Source organism: Leptinotarsa decemlineata, unplaced genomic scaffold (genome assembly GCF_025532065.1).
Source record: "Leptinotarsa decemlineata unplaced genomic scaffold, Ldec_3_MD MMD2_P_RNA_scaffold_6, whole genome shotgun sequence".
Taxonomy (NCBI): Eukaryota; Metazoa; Arthropoda; class Insecta; order Coleoptera; family Chrysomelidae; genus Leptinotarsa; species Leptinotarsa decemlineata.
Window position 1 is genome coordinate 7,703,654 of NW_027412533.1, and position 16,600 is coordinate 7,720,253.

The 16,600-nt window shown below is 33.0% G+C and overlaps 1 protein-coding gene across 2 annotated transcripts in view; it reads left to right on the forward strand.

Annotated features, from left to right (window-relative positions):
* The window catches only part of LOC111504189 (protein O-mannosyl-transferase Tmtc3), a 211,923-nt gene that overhangs the window by 102,458 nt on the left and 92,865 nt on the right, over nt 1-16,600 (forward strand). For both annotated transcript variants that reach the window (XM_074169909.1, XM_074169908.1), the window contains exons 3-4: nt 6,004-6,085; nt 11,212-11,311. In XM_074169909.1, the coding sequence (XP_074026010.1) occupies nt 6,004-6,085; nt 11,212-11,311 (182 nt within the window). The remainder of the gene's footprint in view (nt 1-6,003; nt 6,086-11,211; nt 11,312-16,600) is intronic.

Below are 16,600 nucleotides of genomic sequence, written 5' to 3' on the forward strand. Positions count from 1 at the left end.
GCAACTTTTGATGCTTTATAAAGCTCGAATCAAACCTTCTTTGGAGTATTGTTCTCATGTATGGAGCTGCGCCCCCAAAGATACCCTGAAACTGCTGGATTCCATCCAGAAAAGATCCATCCGCCTGATAAGAGACGCGAACTTCACTTGCAACCTTGATATTGTGGAACATCGAAGAAAGGTCGGAGTTTTATCTCTCTTCTATAGATACTTTCACGGAAACTGTTTAAGTGTCAATCTTCAGCGATTCATTTCCAATGTGAATAATACTTTTTGCACAGGTACCGCTCTAAGAGCGTCTAAGGATTTTTCTGTTGTTTTGTCCTCAAAATAAAAGTTATTAACATGTTTACCCCACCTCATATGCTGGTCGAGAACAATTCCCATTTATTCAATCGACGATGTCTTTGTTATTTCGGGGCGTTGGCACTGTAGACTTGGGCAATCAGCTTTATGAATTTCAGTTGGTTTTTTCGTTGGATTGGTCATTAGATCTGAGAGAAAAGGTGATAAATTTTGTTTTTCGTATATTTATGCCTAATTTGTTATTATTTACCCATAGTCCAATTTTTCTCGAATCTCGCTCAGTTGTGGAAATAGTTTCATTACAGTCGTTGCCTTTGAAAATCAATGCAGTTTCATCGGCATAACATATCATGTGACCTTGAAAATTATTAATGTAATAATTTTAACGTAATAGTTGATAAAATTGCTAATTATCTGAAACTACATATTTTTCAATAATTGATAAAATTCATACGGTGTTTAGGGAACGAGATATTTGCAATATAGCAGACTATCTCTCATTCCAAGGTGAAACTCCTAATACTCCTAGTGTAGGCACTACTAACACTAGGAGTACACTCGGCGACAAGTGATGCCACTCAATTATTTCATTTTTTCATGTAAAGTTTCCCAACTTTGTTATCTTATCTCATTCAGGAGTTGAGAGGGGCAAGGACTTTTTTCGTCTGCACTGTATAATCCATCAATTTTTATGTCCTATTTCGTCAAAACAAATTCCAGTTGGTGGAAATTTGGAACAAATGCATGCATTGTATATGAGTCAAACATACATTATCAAAATTTAATTTTCGCTACAATAATTATTCTCCAGGATGCCGTACGAGAAATTTATGAGCGCAGGCATATCTCGTTTTGTTTGTGGATGGGTTAATTTTGAATTCGCATACAATATTCCTGTAGTGGGCTGTAACATGAGAATTATACTGCTGCTGAACTGAAACAGGGCTGACGGTTGGTAACAAAAGGGAGCCTAGTGGTTTTTAATTTACGAGATTTTTGCTGTCCTGATTATTCTAGAAATTTGTTGGAATTTTGTGAAACGTATGTTTTGTATATGTTATCCAAATAATTATGGGGAATAATTCGAATGAATTCCAGAGCTTTAGAAATCCTCGAAAATATATGATGTTTGGGCAGTATGAAATGAAAGAAACCATATTCTTCGAAAGATATTTCATGTAATGAAGTCAAATATTCTACCACTGCTGTTATACACTTGGGGGTAGAAAAAGCACAAAACAGACGAGATACGCTCAGGTGTATTCTACCCCATTCTGGAAGGAGCAATATTAATGTTGCACAGGGTGAGTCAACAAGATTTCGTTGGTCCATTGCTATCACAAGAAACAATTTTTTGAACCGTCCATTTTTTGCAGTCATATCGATAAATACTATATTTTGAAAATAATTTTTTCGCATGCTGGGTGACTTAGCCGAGCATGGCCAACCAAAGTTATACTTTTTTCAAAGACCCAGTATATGAATACGTCATTCGATTCCATATTTTTTTATCTCTCTAAGGATGTTTTTTTTTTTTGAATTTCCATTGCGGCGTTGCCAAATTATTCCAGAAAATCTTATTTTGCAGACAATATTTTTTTTAATTCACCACCCGCATGTCTACAGCAATAAAGTGGATTTTTTCAGGAATAGTTAGTCAACATCACTTTGATGATTTCTGAAATATCAACTGTAGGAAACAATATATAGGGTGCTCAATGAAACCGGTTAAGTTTCATTCATTTTCAAATAGACATAATTCAACTTTTTCAAATGGAGCACCCTGTATTTTTTCAGTTGTATGAAATGTCTCAACATTCCACCACATTCTTTATTAGAGGTATACCATTTTTAGATATTTCACAAATCATACCAAGTTTTAATAATTGTTGTAATAAAAAAAATTATTTTCTTACGTTCACTTACTCAAATTTGTTTTTCGAATATTGCATGTAATCGCTAATATATTAGCTTTTTTTATACCATTTATTGATAGTTATCAGCGGTTTCAACGGTTTCAACGGTAAGAAATGCGTATAAAGCCTTAAGAATATTTGTACTGCTTTTTCCTCTTTATAAACCCAGTTATTGATGAATGGCATAAAAAAATTAATTTCGGAATTTGTCAATAACACCATGTGTTGAAGTTACTTTCGCGTATAGATTGAATCATATTCATTACGAATTATGTATTGGAACATATTTTGCACATGGTCTATGCTTTGGGGGAAAGTGACGGAAACTGCCTCCTTGCTCCTAGGATTTACAAAGAGAAGTTCCGCGAAAGAGGACAAGAGGATCTCACTGGAAGAAAATATGTAATATTTCTTCGGTATGAGTTTTCGAATTCATTGGACTGGGTTCCACATGGAACATGACTTAGAATGTGGCTACAAGATGGTGCACCACCACATTTTAAAATTTTGTTACGGAAATACCACAACGATCATTTCCATTAAAAATTGGACCTGTGGCGTCGTCACCCAGATCACCTGACCTAACCAAAACGCATTTTTATGGGGGTATATCAAATGGATTGTCTACCAAACTCCTCCAACATCTATGAAAGACATGAAACGAAAAATCACTAGAGCTTCCAGGGTAATCCCAGAGGATATGATGGAACGTGTAATGGATTCATTTAAAAACTTGACATTATGTATTGCAGAAAATGATCACCATTTCGAACATCTTTTGGACTCCTCTATTCAATAAAAAATTTAGGATATAGAATAAAGAAAATACTTTTGTCTAGTTTCTACTGTGTTTATTTATTCGTTACGACCGGTTTCGGCTTATAAGGCCATTTTCAAGTAACTACCACAAATTGTCAAGTTGCGTCTTAAATAGTGTGGACAGGTATCTGCTCTAGGTACCTGACCTAACACGTTACCAATATCACAATTTGTCACGATTACCAACTATTGGATGGATCCTAAAATTCCTAAATTCAAAAGGGGCGAGCTGCATAGATCTAATTGGTTGTTGAGCATTATGAACTTGGGGTCCTTGTACAATTTATTCATTTCCAACGCTTCCAATAAATTCATCTCCCTTCCTTTGTTACATGTATGAGGAATTTTCATGTTTCCTTTATTTATTGCATGGTTTGTTTCTTTTAGATGTCCATTAGATTAGATTAGATTTCAACAAAGTAGAATATATTATGGTCTAAAGCTCATAGTTTGGAAGCTAAAAATCATTTGAGGTAAAAACGACCCACCTTTAATGAATTTCTGTACAATTTGATACATAGGTTTCATATGTGTTTTTGTGAAGTGTACTTCAAAAAGTCTAATTTTGCCTAGTTGAGTTTGAATTCTATATTTTCTTCATTTTGTATTCGTCTCATTCTACAATAACTATTACCAACCAGATGAAGCAATGGTTTGTACTCTTCGAGAACGGATTGAAATAGTGAGTTTCAACTACCAGAATGGAAATAGTGCTAGATCTACTGCCCGTATATTCATTGATGATCATCCAGAAAGAAATGTACGTCATAAAGACGTTTTGGAGTTATTGAACAAATTTATGGAAACTGGATCTGAACAATAAAAAGCATAACCGTTCAGGAGTTGTCAACGATGAAGTTATTTGTTCTGCAGTTTCAGGGCACGTTGGACTAATGTAAAATTCGCAATCTCTCACTAAGTTATCTCGAGAATCAGGAATCAGTCGTACGAATGTTTTCGAGATCCTTCATAAGTACAAATTTCATCCATATATGATTAGACTAGTTCATGAATTGAACGAAGATGATTTCGCCAGACGTATGGAGTTCTGTGAAAGTCTCATTGTACGAATCAATTTGCATCAGAATTTCTTGTATAAAATTAGTATTTCGGATGAATGTACGTTTAGTTTGAATGAAGAGGTGAATCGCAGAATCGTCAATATTGGAGTGATAGGAATCTTCTATACCGTCAAGTTTATACCTAACGACCTTAAAAACTGAATGTTTGGGCAGGAATTTTACGTGACCACATCATAGGACCTTGTTTGATCAATGATAATTTGTCTAGCGATAAATATTTGGATGTGTGGGGCAATTGAGGAGGATATAAATTTATTCGAAAACGAAATAGTTTTTCAGCAGGATGATGCATCTCCTCATTATGCAGCTCCAGTGCGACAATTTTTGGATGATCAATTTCCTGGTCGCTGGATTGGCGGAAGAGGTCCAATAGAATGGCTACCAAGGTCTCTGGATTTTACTCGTATAGATATTTTCTATGGGATCATTTGAAGTCTGAAGGGTATGAGATAGGATCAACAACATTAGAAGATTTGAGAGAGAATATCATGAGGCATTGCAGAGAAATAACTCCCAAAATTCTCAAGCATGAGAAAATGGCAATGTTTGTACCGTTGTATGGAAGTTGGTGAGAACGTTTTTGAACATTTACTATAGAAATTTTTTTTCTTCTCATTGTCCAGTCATCCGATTCTGATTGAAGAATAAATGATTTTTTTTTTCTGATTCATTGCTTCCATATTTGTGTATAGAACGAATTTTTCAAAATGTGGCCTACTGTGTAATTTGTTGACCTGTTTGTTATTTTTCTTGCAAATAATTATTTCAAAAAAATTGTTCAGGGTGGCTCGTTTTCAAATCAAGTAATTTGTAGCTCCCGAACCATAAGCTCAGACCATATGTTTTATACTTTGTTGAAGTCTACTCATAATGGAGCATCTAATAATGCGAAACAATATAGGGTGATCCATTAAAAAAATAGTGACTTGCTCTGGGGGTGCGATAGGGGAAGTAACATCAAATATAAATATGTCAAAATATGTCCCCTTGTGAACTATTTTTGACGTGTTTTTTAATTTTCCTGAAAATCATTGTACCAAAAGTTATTCAAGGTAGCTTGTTTTAAATGGAATGCACTATATAAGGAATTCATATTTATTATCGGTGTATTGTTGTAGAGTAACGTGGTTGAAAATCGGTTTCCTTTTTTGTGAATAATTTTCAGCAAAGAATTTGAGGAATTTTTAGAAAGTACAGAATATTATTAAAGGCCCTATCTACCCCATGCTGTAATGCAGTAACTTAGGACAGATTCAGCCAAACTATAATGCAGTGATATAAAATTATTTTTGGATACGATGTCTCAGATTGTGGAATGTATTCATTAGCAATCGTATAATTTTGATCAAGTGATTAATATGTTCATCTCACCTCATTCCTTCCATGAAGTAAAGTTTCTTTACATCTCATACTATTCCTCCAGTCGGAAAACCCTCTACTGGAAATGATAAAAGTTTCAAGTTCTTCCAAATATTGTTGTTCTAAAGATTTATGATATAATGGGCAAGTATAAACGATTTCTATCAGAAAGCACCGTATAAATTTCATTATGAATATGAAGTGAAAACAGACGATTTTGTAGAAATTCAGAGCGTTAAAATATTGTTTTTGGGAAACCCCTGGATCTCATGTATGCTTTCAAGTCAGCATGAGAACAAATAATCTTTGAATTTAATAATACAGTTAAGTCTAAAATAGGTGCAAACTTGCTGAAACCACTTTCCAAACCTAACTGAGAATTAAATCTGTTCTAAAATAATTTATTCGGAATGAAAACTATATAATTCCAAACTTATACTTGTATGCAAGTTTCTCCCATGCCGTGCTCCTCTATGACGCCTCAAGTTGTATCCTCTCTAATATAGTTTATGAATTTTCAGGATGTGCTCCATGTTCCTCCCCGAATTGTCGAGCTTTGTGGCGGCCATGTTGTTCGCTGTACACCCCATTCATACCGAGGCGGTAAGTAATGAATTCAGATATCTCATTGTTGCAGTGTAATTAATTTTACCAACTCGAGATGAGTTTATTATCGTCTGTGTTTGGTTAATAACTAGTGAAATAACGTAGCAACCCTAACCCAGATAGAAGAGTAAAATAAACCCAGTATTATTTGAATGGGATGGAAAATTCTGAATCTTGACGTTATTGACGTGTATGTAAATTTCCAAAATGTTCAGGCCCAAAATAATATATTGAAATTTTTCAGTGCACAATGTACTGGTATACTTTTCAAAAATTGTGACATAACATGCATTCAATAAACCAAATAATATTTGAAAAAAAACGATTGAAACAACATAATATGAATGTTCCGACAGAAAAAATTATAAAACAGGTTTTTGTGTACACTACGTTGATTTGAGTGACGCCTTTGATTAAAACTCAACGAAAATCATAGATAAGGAAAAAGTTTCAGCGGTAAGACTATTTTTGAGACAGCTCACATCATCCTCCTTTTTCGCTAGAAATAAAAAATGTTAGTGGAAATTGTTTAATCGTTATCATGAATAAATTTATAATTTTTCATCATTAGTCCATTCATAATATATATATATATATATATATATATATATATATATATATATATATATATATATATATATATATATATATATATAAAATCTAGAAAGGTTAATGCAGTCAAGCTGCTGGAAAATAATTCCATGAAAATCAAAAAATAAATAGATAAGTACTCTTTGATCATTCCCATATTGATTTCAATTTAAGAGCCACCGGTATACAGCTGTTTCAGCCTATTGGGCATCGTCAGTACCGGGCAGGCGGTCCTCGATTGAAGACAAAATGAGAAAAAACCAAGAAAGTACTTGATAAAAATAGCTGCGTAAACGCAAACGAAACATAAGTGGAACCACCTATTGGTGTGACACCCAAGTCAACTTGCCAAGTTTTTATGTCAGTGTTGGTGGTTTGACCAATCAACCGACAACTGCGGTAGCAGAAATTTGGGAAGCTAACCTGAAATGCCATCGGAAAACGAATCCACATGTTTCTAGAAATGATATGAAATCTAGAAAGGTTAATGCAGTCAAGCTGCTGGAAAATAATTCCATGAAAATCAAAAAATAAATAGATAAGTACTCTTTGATCATTCCCATATTGATTTCAATTTAAGAGCCACCGGTATACAGCTGTTTCAGCCTATTGGGCATCGTCAGTACCGGGCAGGCGGTCCTCGATTGAAGACAAAATGAGAAAAAACCAAGAAAGTACTTGATAGAAATAGCTGCGTAAACGCAAACGAAACATAAGTGGAACCACCTATTGGTGTGACACCCAAATCAACTTGTCATATCATTTCTAGAAACATGTGGATTCGTTTTCCGATGGCATTTCAGGTTAGCTTCCCAAATTTCTGCTACCGCAGTTGTCGGTTGATTGGTCAAACCACCAACACTGACATAAAAACTTGGCAAGTTGACTTGGGTGTCACACCAATAGGTGGTTCCACTTATGTTTCGTTTGCGTTTACGCAGCTATTTTTATCAAGTACTTTCTTGGTTTTTTCTCATTTTGTCTTCAATCGAGGACCGCCTGCCCGGTACTGACGATGCCCAATAGGCTGAAACAGCTGTATACCGGTGGCTCTTAAATTGAAATCAATATGGGAATGATCAAAGAGTACTTATCTATTTATTTTATATATATATATATATATATATATATATATATATATATATATATATATATATATATATATATATATATATATATATATATATATATATATATATATATATATATATATATATATATATATATATATATATATATATATATATATATATATATATATATATAGAATTATTTTGTTGACACTCAAAAACCACCTTTAGAAATCGATTCTCCATAATCTGTGCAGCAGCAGATCGTTTCGATATTCTAACGGGTATTTCAATGTGTGATTTTAATAATTTATTTTCAGTAGTTTTCATCAGATTTGATATTGCCAATCATACAAAAACTTTTACTTTTACTTTCCATATATTATTATTATGACTATTTCGTAACTGGATGTATGGTTTATTCACTTTCTTTGATAAGTTAGAAATTTCAGGAGGTACCCAGGATTTTCTCCTTTCATCCACATTTATTTTAACTTTTTCACTATGATTCGCAATATATCTCTGCAATGTACTTATATAGTTTTCCATCATTTGGTCTATGTCTGAAGAGTTGTAAATGTCGAACCAATGTTCATTTTCAATATCAGATTTCTAGAATATTGTAGTTGATGTATGTTTTGTATTCGTTTCGTCTTAGAATTTCTGTTATTTTTTTATTATAAATGTATTCGAAAGCTATGGGAAGGTGATCCTTTATATCACAGTTGAAGACAAATGAGTCACAGTTGTTTTGACTTATAGTATTTTTTACAAAAATATGATCCAAACATGTTTTACTGGTTGGTCTTATTACCCTGTTGATGAAAGAAATTAAATTAAATGAATTGAGTATATTTTTGTACTCTTCCCCATCACTATTGCTGTCTTGGAGTAAATATATATTCATGTCACCAAGAGAAATATGTAATTTGTCAAATTTTTCTCATATTCAGATAATTGTATAGAGCTCTGTATTAAATATATTTTTGTCAGACGAAGGTGATCTATCTGGTATCTGTAGAGTAGGGAGGGTGAATGTAGACTCACAGCACTCACGCCATATGTGACCCATTGTACATCCTCCCGAGGAGGTGTTCTCATAGGTCATCGTCCATCCTGTCCTTTTCAGGAAGGTGAATAGGTCACTAGGAGACATCTCTCTAATATTGGCAGGTGTAGGCCAAGACTCGCCAAACACACACTCTCTTTGGCACTTCCGTCCAACCTCGGGATTGGTTTTTGTTGTTTCTGTTGTTTCATTCATGTGTGTTCCCACGAATAGCAGCGGAAGAGTTGGTCACCTCTGGCAGAGCCCCGCATTACCAGAGGTAGGCTGATTACAATGAGGTTTCGCCCAGTTCCTCAAGGGGATCGTTCGTGACCGCATATCACTCTGCGGCCATTCAGCTGTCGGCACGATTCCTTACATCTTAGCTTGGGTAGGCTGGTCCACGGTGGCATGTTTTGCAGAGGCTTTTGGGGAGTTTTAGTTCCCCTCACCCTCAAACTTAGAGTGTTTTTTATAAAAATTTGATCCAAATATGAATTACTGGTTTGTCTAATTACCCTGTCAATGAAAGATATTGAATTAAATGAATTGAGTATACTTTTGTATTCTTCCACATCACTGTTGCTGTCTTGGAGTAAATATATATTTATGTCACAAGGAAAAATATGTAATTTGTTATTTTTTTTTCATATTCATATAATTGTAAAGCTCTGTATCGAATATATTTTTGTCAGACGAAGATGATCTATATCAAGCCGTAAGGAAAATTTTATCCTGCTTCATGGTAACTTGTAGCTTCAAATTCCAAATTGATACTGGAGGCGAGAATGCATGAATATGAACATTACATCGTTTCTATTCTATGTTCCTTGACTGTAAATATCGTTATAACCTGGTATCTTTTACGTAACACTGCAAGACATATTAAGAGTTTCGGTTGGGACAATGTTATCAAATTGTTATAGAAATTGAGTGAAGAAATTCGAAAGTTCATTAAAATATCTGCTTCGCTACGGATATTCATATGTAAAATTGTGAGTTCAAGTTCATCATTATTTTCAGAATTTTCATTGAAGTCGTTAATACTATTAACTAATTACTTTCTTTCCATAATTTTTAATGTATGGGTCCATCTCCATGACTAGTTTTCGTTTTTCTGGTTTCACTCTGATTTATTTTGTTACTTTGGGGATGTCTTTCACTATTTTTATTGACCTAGAGTGGAAATTTTATCCTTATCTGATTTTTTTACTTTTTTTTTTCTTGTTTGGTACTTCTTTTTTGTGTTCTTCTATCATTTTCCTCTTTGTATCTTTCTTGTCGATTAAAGTGTTGCTTGGTAATTCCTGTGTTCATAAAATATTGAGATGGTTCTTGGAGGTGTTTGAGATTCACTTGAAGCTTCTTTTAAAAACTACACCTGACGATTCGATCTCCACAAATTTTATTTGAAAAATGTTGTGATATATATTTTTCAAATAAAGTTTGTAGAGATCAAATCGTCAGGTGTAGTTTTATATACCCAAGACATGATATTCGAACTCTTTCAATTCTGAAAATGTCTTTTCTATCCAGGCATGAACCATACAAAACATCACAATATGCAAAATGAATCAACACAAGCGCATTTGTTAACTTTATTTACAAACTTATTTATAATAAATGACGATGAGGATGAAGCATTTTCAAACTCATGTAACTTCTTTGAACCCATTTTGTGATATTATTTGTGAACCTTAAATTCACATCCATTTCGATACCTAAAATTTTTGTCACGTTTGTGGGGAATATTACTGTATCACCAATAACAATATTAATATATCCATTCTTTGTTCTTCTTACATTATCTTCCTAACTTTTCCAACTACTCTTTCAACGGTATATTCTCTCCTTCCAATTTCCTGATTTTTTGTTCAATTTTTCTCCAATCTTCAATTTCATATTCACTTCACTGGCTAGTATATTTTGTTGAACTTTTTTTCACTATTCACAAAATTTCTTCTCTTAGGAGTTCCATACTATTAAACTAATTTGGCAACTATGGAGTAGAACTTCAATTTGTTTACTCATGTCGAATGGCTAACTGATACTTTTATCTCTAGATTTTGTATCGGGATTTTGTCACTCCACTTACATGGATACTTGACAAACTCATCATATGATAACTGATGAATATTCGATTTTTTTCAAAGATATACACAGATTTTATGAATTACCTATGAAAGTTCAATGAAACAGAGCGCATTGAAACTATGTTTCAACACGACGCGTGCCTCCAAAGGAAACATCTCCCTGAGCAACCCCTTCCTCCAATTCCTTATACTCGTGCCGCAGAACACCCCTCACTCCGTTACAGTCGAATGTATTTTAAAATTTCAAACTCCACTTCAACCGCTAACAGCTCAAACGATCGCTTTGAGTTCGCAACTTAATTGTTCGTGTTTTATTTTCAGGTAACGGGAGTTGTTGGAAGAGCGGAAACACTTTCATCGGTCTTCTTTCTGGCAGCTTTCATCCTGTACAGCAAGGCGACCAGGAGTAAAAAGTATACAGGTAGGATTTTGTTTTGAGTTTTTTGTTTGTTGGGCGACCATCCAAGACGCAGTGATTTAATTTTTGTTAGGCGAAAAATAACGAAATCTTTAGTGGATGTGTGTACTGCTGTTGAAGCTGTGAAAGACACTGATGGATAGATAGTAATATAAAATAGACAAGGAAAGTATCAACATCTGTGATTATATTTCTAGAATTTGACGAAAATAAAACACATAAATGAATATCTCCATTGATATTCATTTAATAACCGTCAAAGGAAAACTCACTTACTGAGTTTTGAATAAAAATATTTTTAAACCGGTTTAGTTCTACGTTTCGGCCGACCCTTTACGTCTCTACTACTAACTGTACAAGTTTCTACTTTGTTGGGGAAACAAGATGTCGAATTAATTTTTCCAGAGTATCTACTAGAACCAGATTTCAATTTCATGTTAATTTAAAGTTTTTTCAGAAATTATTCATTCTTAACTATGCTAACAGTATCCCAGTCACTAGTATTACACATCATTTCCGTTTTCATTTAAATTAGTTATAATATCTTTCTAAATCATATCATGAAGTAGCTATGATTAAACTTTTTTTTTAAATGTATGCATTGCGATTTACATTTATGGAATTTTTCGTGGAAATATGACTTTAAGATAAAATAGCTTTCTATATTTTTTAAAATAATCAGTATTTTTTGAGACTATCCATAACGAAACATACAAAACTTTGAAATCAATTATACCACTTTAGATGGTATAATTTCATTTATACCATCTAAACATCTAATTAACATTTACAAATATTGAAGAATGAAATTTATCTCTTAAATATTCGATTTGTTAATGATAAAAACCACATGTATTTACATTTTTAGATAATATTTCCTTATTTCAAAATCATCATAAACATATGCACTTTATATGAAAAGGAATTCTGAGCATCAATGCACCGAATGACTTTTAGAAAAAATCATTTTGAAAAATCCCTTCAAATATACTATCATAATACGAATACAAAGTATGAAATAACAACAACAAAAATTAATAGGCGCTCCGGGGCAACTTGATTGATTCCAGTGGCGTATTTGCTTTTTCAGCTGCAGGAGAACGCGGAAAAACCTTCATTTCCAAATCATCTGAAGATCTTGATCTGCCAATGTCCTCTGTTTCATAGATTAAATGTAAGGTGTCTCTAGAGACTCCAATAAAGTCAAGATGTTGCCAAAATATTTAGTGACATAACTATCGTTAAACTTAAACCAGTTAATTTTGTCTTTGACCAACCACAGTGAACAATGACTGCATGAAGATTATAATGGTGGTCTGCTAGATTGAAGTATTCATCTATTTCGAACCTTCGTAAGAGTTTGGTGATTTCGTCAGAGGTTGAGTCATGTTTGAAGATCATCAATGTTATTATTAGATTGATTGGTGTCTCAGCTGTACTAGTTGTCTTTCAATATTCAGCTAGTTTGGCACATATTTGGCAACAAAGTTGATTATCATCACCCGATGAAAGTTCTATTTCCAGATTATTTAACAATAAGCTTTGCACCGATTGGTTATCAGTCATATTAGGAAACGCTAGTTTAAGTTCCAGAAAGTCACATATATTTTTGCTAACTCTTGAACATGTACTACAAAGTAAACTAGTGAGGATTTTCCCAGCAAAAAGTCTACAAACAGACGACGAGATAGACTATTTGAAATCATTCAATCCAGTGTGGTTAGGAGTATTGATTCTGCTATTTTCCTGCTCACGAAGAGTATTCAACAAGAACCCCAAGAATTCGGAACAATCTTGTTATCCTTACGAGTTTCTAGTGGACTTCAATAACTGTATAAAATCGGTTGTTGAAAAAGTGATACATTCTTACGAAACTGCATCTGTATGAATAGGAGTTTGAGTTTGGTGAATGAGTAGAAAATATTCGCGTTCTCGTTCATCATTAAAACCTCGTTCTTGAAATTCTTCTTCAAGAACAACACTTGTGAAAGTATTTCCTAAATTATCTAATCCCATTTTCTCTGCAAGATTTTTTGGACAACTGACTACTGATTCGTAAGGAAGGAAATATTAATATTACAAAAATATTTTTCGTATTTGTATTGATAGAAATAGCGAAGTATCCATTAGTGAAATTGTTTCATATATTTCCATTCAATTCCTTCTCATCTAATCATACATGGATATTTTCCATTTCTTTTTTTTTCACTGCCCAATAGAAATCGAATGCGAAAATTCATTTGTTCAAAACACATTTCTGTTCAATAAATAACGGCGATCGAAACAAAATATTCGTTACACAGAAACGGGTACAATAAGAGTAATAATGCGTCATGAAATTGATCCCCTGGTATTGATTTTTTGTGTCAAAACAAAAAGTATATTGACGAATACATTTCATAAATAAAATTCTGGAAACGATTATTTTTCAGAAACTAAGTAATAAGAATTCAATAAATTTCAATTATTTCATGAAAAATGTAGATATGTTCATAACAACTTTTCAAACAATGAATGTGAAAAGTAAAAAATATATATTCATGTAGCTTCTATCAGATTGGAATTTAATAAATCGGCACACCAGATAAAAAAGGTTTAATCCTCTATTAATGTTTTCCAATTTTTTAGCGTAAATCTTTTGTTAATCCTTCAAAAAAAATATCCTAACTTTTCTTTTAGAAAATTTGAAAAAAAAAATTTAATTACCCAAATAACAATTATTGTTTGATTTTTCATTCCATTCGAACGATTTGGAATTCGTTCAATATCTGAGTTGAATAGTACATACAGTGGTAAGTATTTATTAGAAGAATGTCTCATTAAAGTTGAAATTGGTTGAATTGGCCATGTGGGTATTTTACTATTTCGAAAGATGAATCAGGATATGGGTGAAGAAAGTTAACTAGATTCATTCAGTCACTTTATTCTGCTTTCCGAAAAATGCTAAATAACATGAAATTTATCATAAAAGTAAATGCAGAAAGTGAGCTCTTTGCTACTTCGTTGATCTAAGTAGAGCAAATACTCAGTTGTAACAACTCTACATATCAAATATAGACATATAGGAATCTCTTTCGATATTTCAATTCCTACTTGGAGGAAGTCTCAACGAGCCATGAAGTGTTCGAGTCGAGACTGCGCCTATAAAACATACATATAACCCGATAGCAGGTGGTAGTTTCCCAGATTGAAATCTGTTTATATCGTTATGACAATGAAAATGGATTTTTCATTTAGTATTGAGATCAGTATTATCAGAGTATGGAAAAATATGAGTACTTGAGCTACATTCTCTGATGAAATCACGTTTCGGCACTCATGAATAAGTATTCAAACCCAGTGAAACATCCAAGGAAACAGTTTCAAGAATTATTCTATGTAGCAGAGTTGGGTCGGATACAGGAAAAATGAATACGAATACCAGATACGGATACTTTCAATGTATCCAGATACTTTTTGAAAAATTACGGATACTTTCACCTGAAAATGTACTCGGATACAAGTATTTGGATACTTTTTTCGGATACTTTTAGAGTTAGTTAAAATAGTGTTTTATAGTATACAAGTAAAAATACTAGGCATGAATATCAAAAAGTGATAAAAAAAGATAGGAAATGAAAGAAACTAAAAAACTGTTTATATTTATTTTGTAAACAAAGAACATTTCAGTAAAAAAAAAATTTTTAGCTTTCATCACATTATTCGCTAGATGTGACATTTATATCTATAATAGTACCTTTGAGTTTGAATTTGCCTTCGTCAGTACCAATACCTCGAAGTGTTCATCACTTGAATTTTTTCTCTTTGGCGTATTAATCATAGTTGCAAGAGAGAAAAGTGTCTCTACTGGTGCTGCCGAAGGTAAGCATGTATTACACTTGCGTGACACTTTTTTAAATATTGGGTATTCATGTAATACTTGTAAATTGGTTCTTTTGTCTTCCAGATATCTTAATAATTCCAGCTGAATTTTTGTAGTTTTATTGCTACTTTCACTGGTACTCTCAGTACCCTGTTCGTTCATAGTACTACTACTGCCTACAGTGCCTACTTCTTGGTTATCTTGGGAATCCGTGAAATCAAAAAAATTGTCCACATTTTGGTCCCCGCTTTCATCTGATTTGTTGTAAGATTCATATTCCATCTGTTTTTTTGCAACATTTATTATACATTTTTTAATATCTTCCAAAGATTTTTTTGGATTTTTCACAATGTTATACCACTTTAGTTTAAATTTGGGAAGCAGAACTGCTGCTATAATTGGATCTTCACATTCCAAATTTAAAATTTCATCAAAACAAGTATTGAAACTTTTCATGCACATTTTTGCTAAATGTTCTGCTCAATATTTCAATTCATTTTGGGTTTGGGCAATGAGTTTTTCATACTTGTTAATTAAAGAAATTAGACTGGGCAACAAGTATCCAAAAGATACATTGTCTTCACCTTGTAACAAATCTAACGTTAAAATCTAACCAATATTTAATTTTCAATTGTACAGAGTTATTAAAAATTGGATTCAAAAAATTTTCACAAATGAAATGAATTTTATCAGGGTTCTTTATAAGGAATGGATAATTGATATGAGAATTACGAAATGGCCACGCACATACGACATAGATTCTGATTCAACGAGATTGATTGGTACTTGGTATATTTTAGTGATGTAAGGCGGTAAGAGATTTTACCGCCTTACCCCGTTTTCGAAGATGCTGAACTTCGAGTTTGGGTGTCCCAACCCCGTAAACGGAAGAAAACAAGCCCCAAGTGGGGTCTACTGTACATTTTTGATATATATGAGGCACTCTAATAACTCATTTTTCGAGGTGGCAAAGTGCTAAAATTGTGTTTCACAGTTTTCGAAGATGCCCGGCAAAATGCGACAAGATACGCCTGCATAAAATGGTGCTGTTTGGTCTGGTTCTCATTCATCAAATAATTTAAAAGTATCCGAAGATCGAAAAAAATAATCGGTATTCGGATTTACAAATTTGGCCACGGATACGGATACTGAATACAAAATTTGAAAAATATCCGAATACAGCTTTCGAATACATATAAAGTATCCGGATACTGTATCCGAATACTTTCTGTATTCGGATACTACCCAACTCTGCTATGAAGCTATGATATTTGAGTGCTGTATTGTTTCAACGAAAAAATTTGAATAGATCAGATTGGTATACTGGAACTAATAATAGTAATGAGTTAATTTAGACTAAAAATTGCTGAATACAATGAATTTGAAAGTGTTGCTCATAATTGAAATCATAATATTTTTTTTTTTTCAGA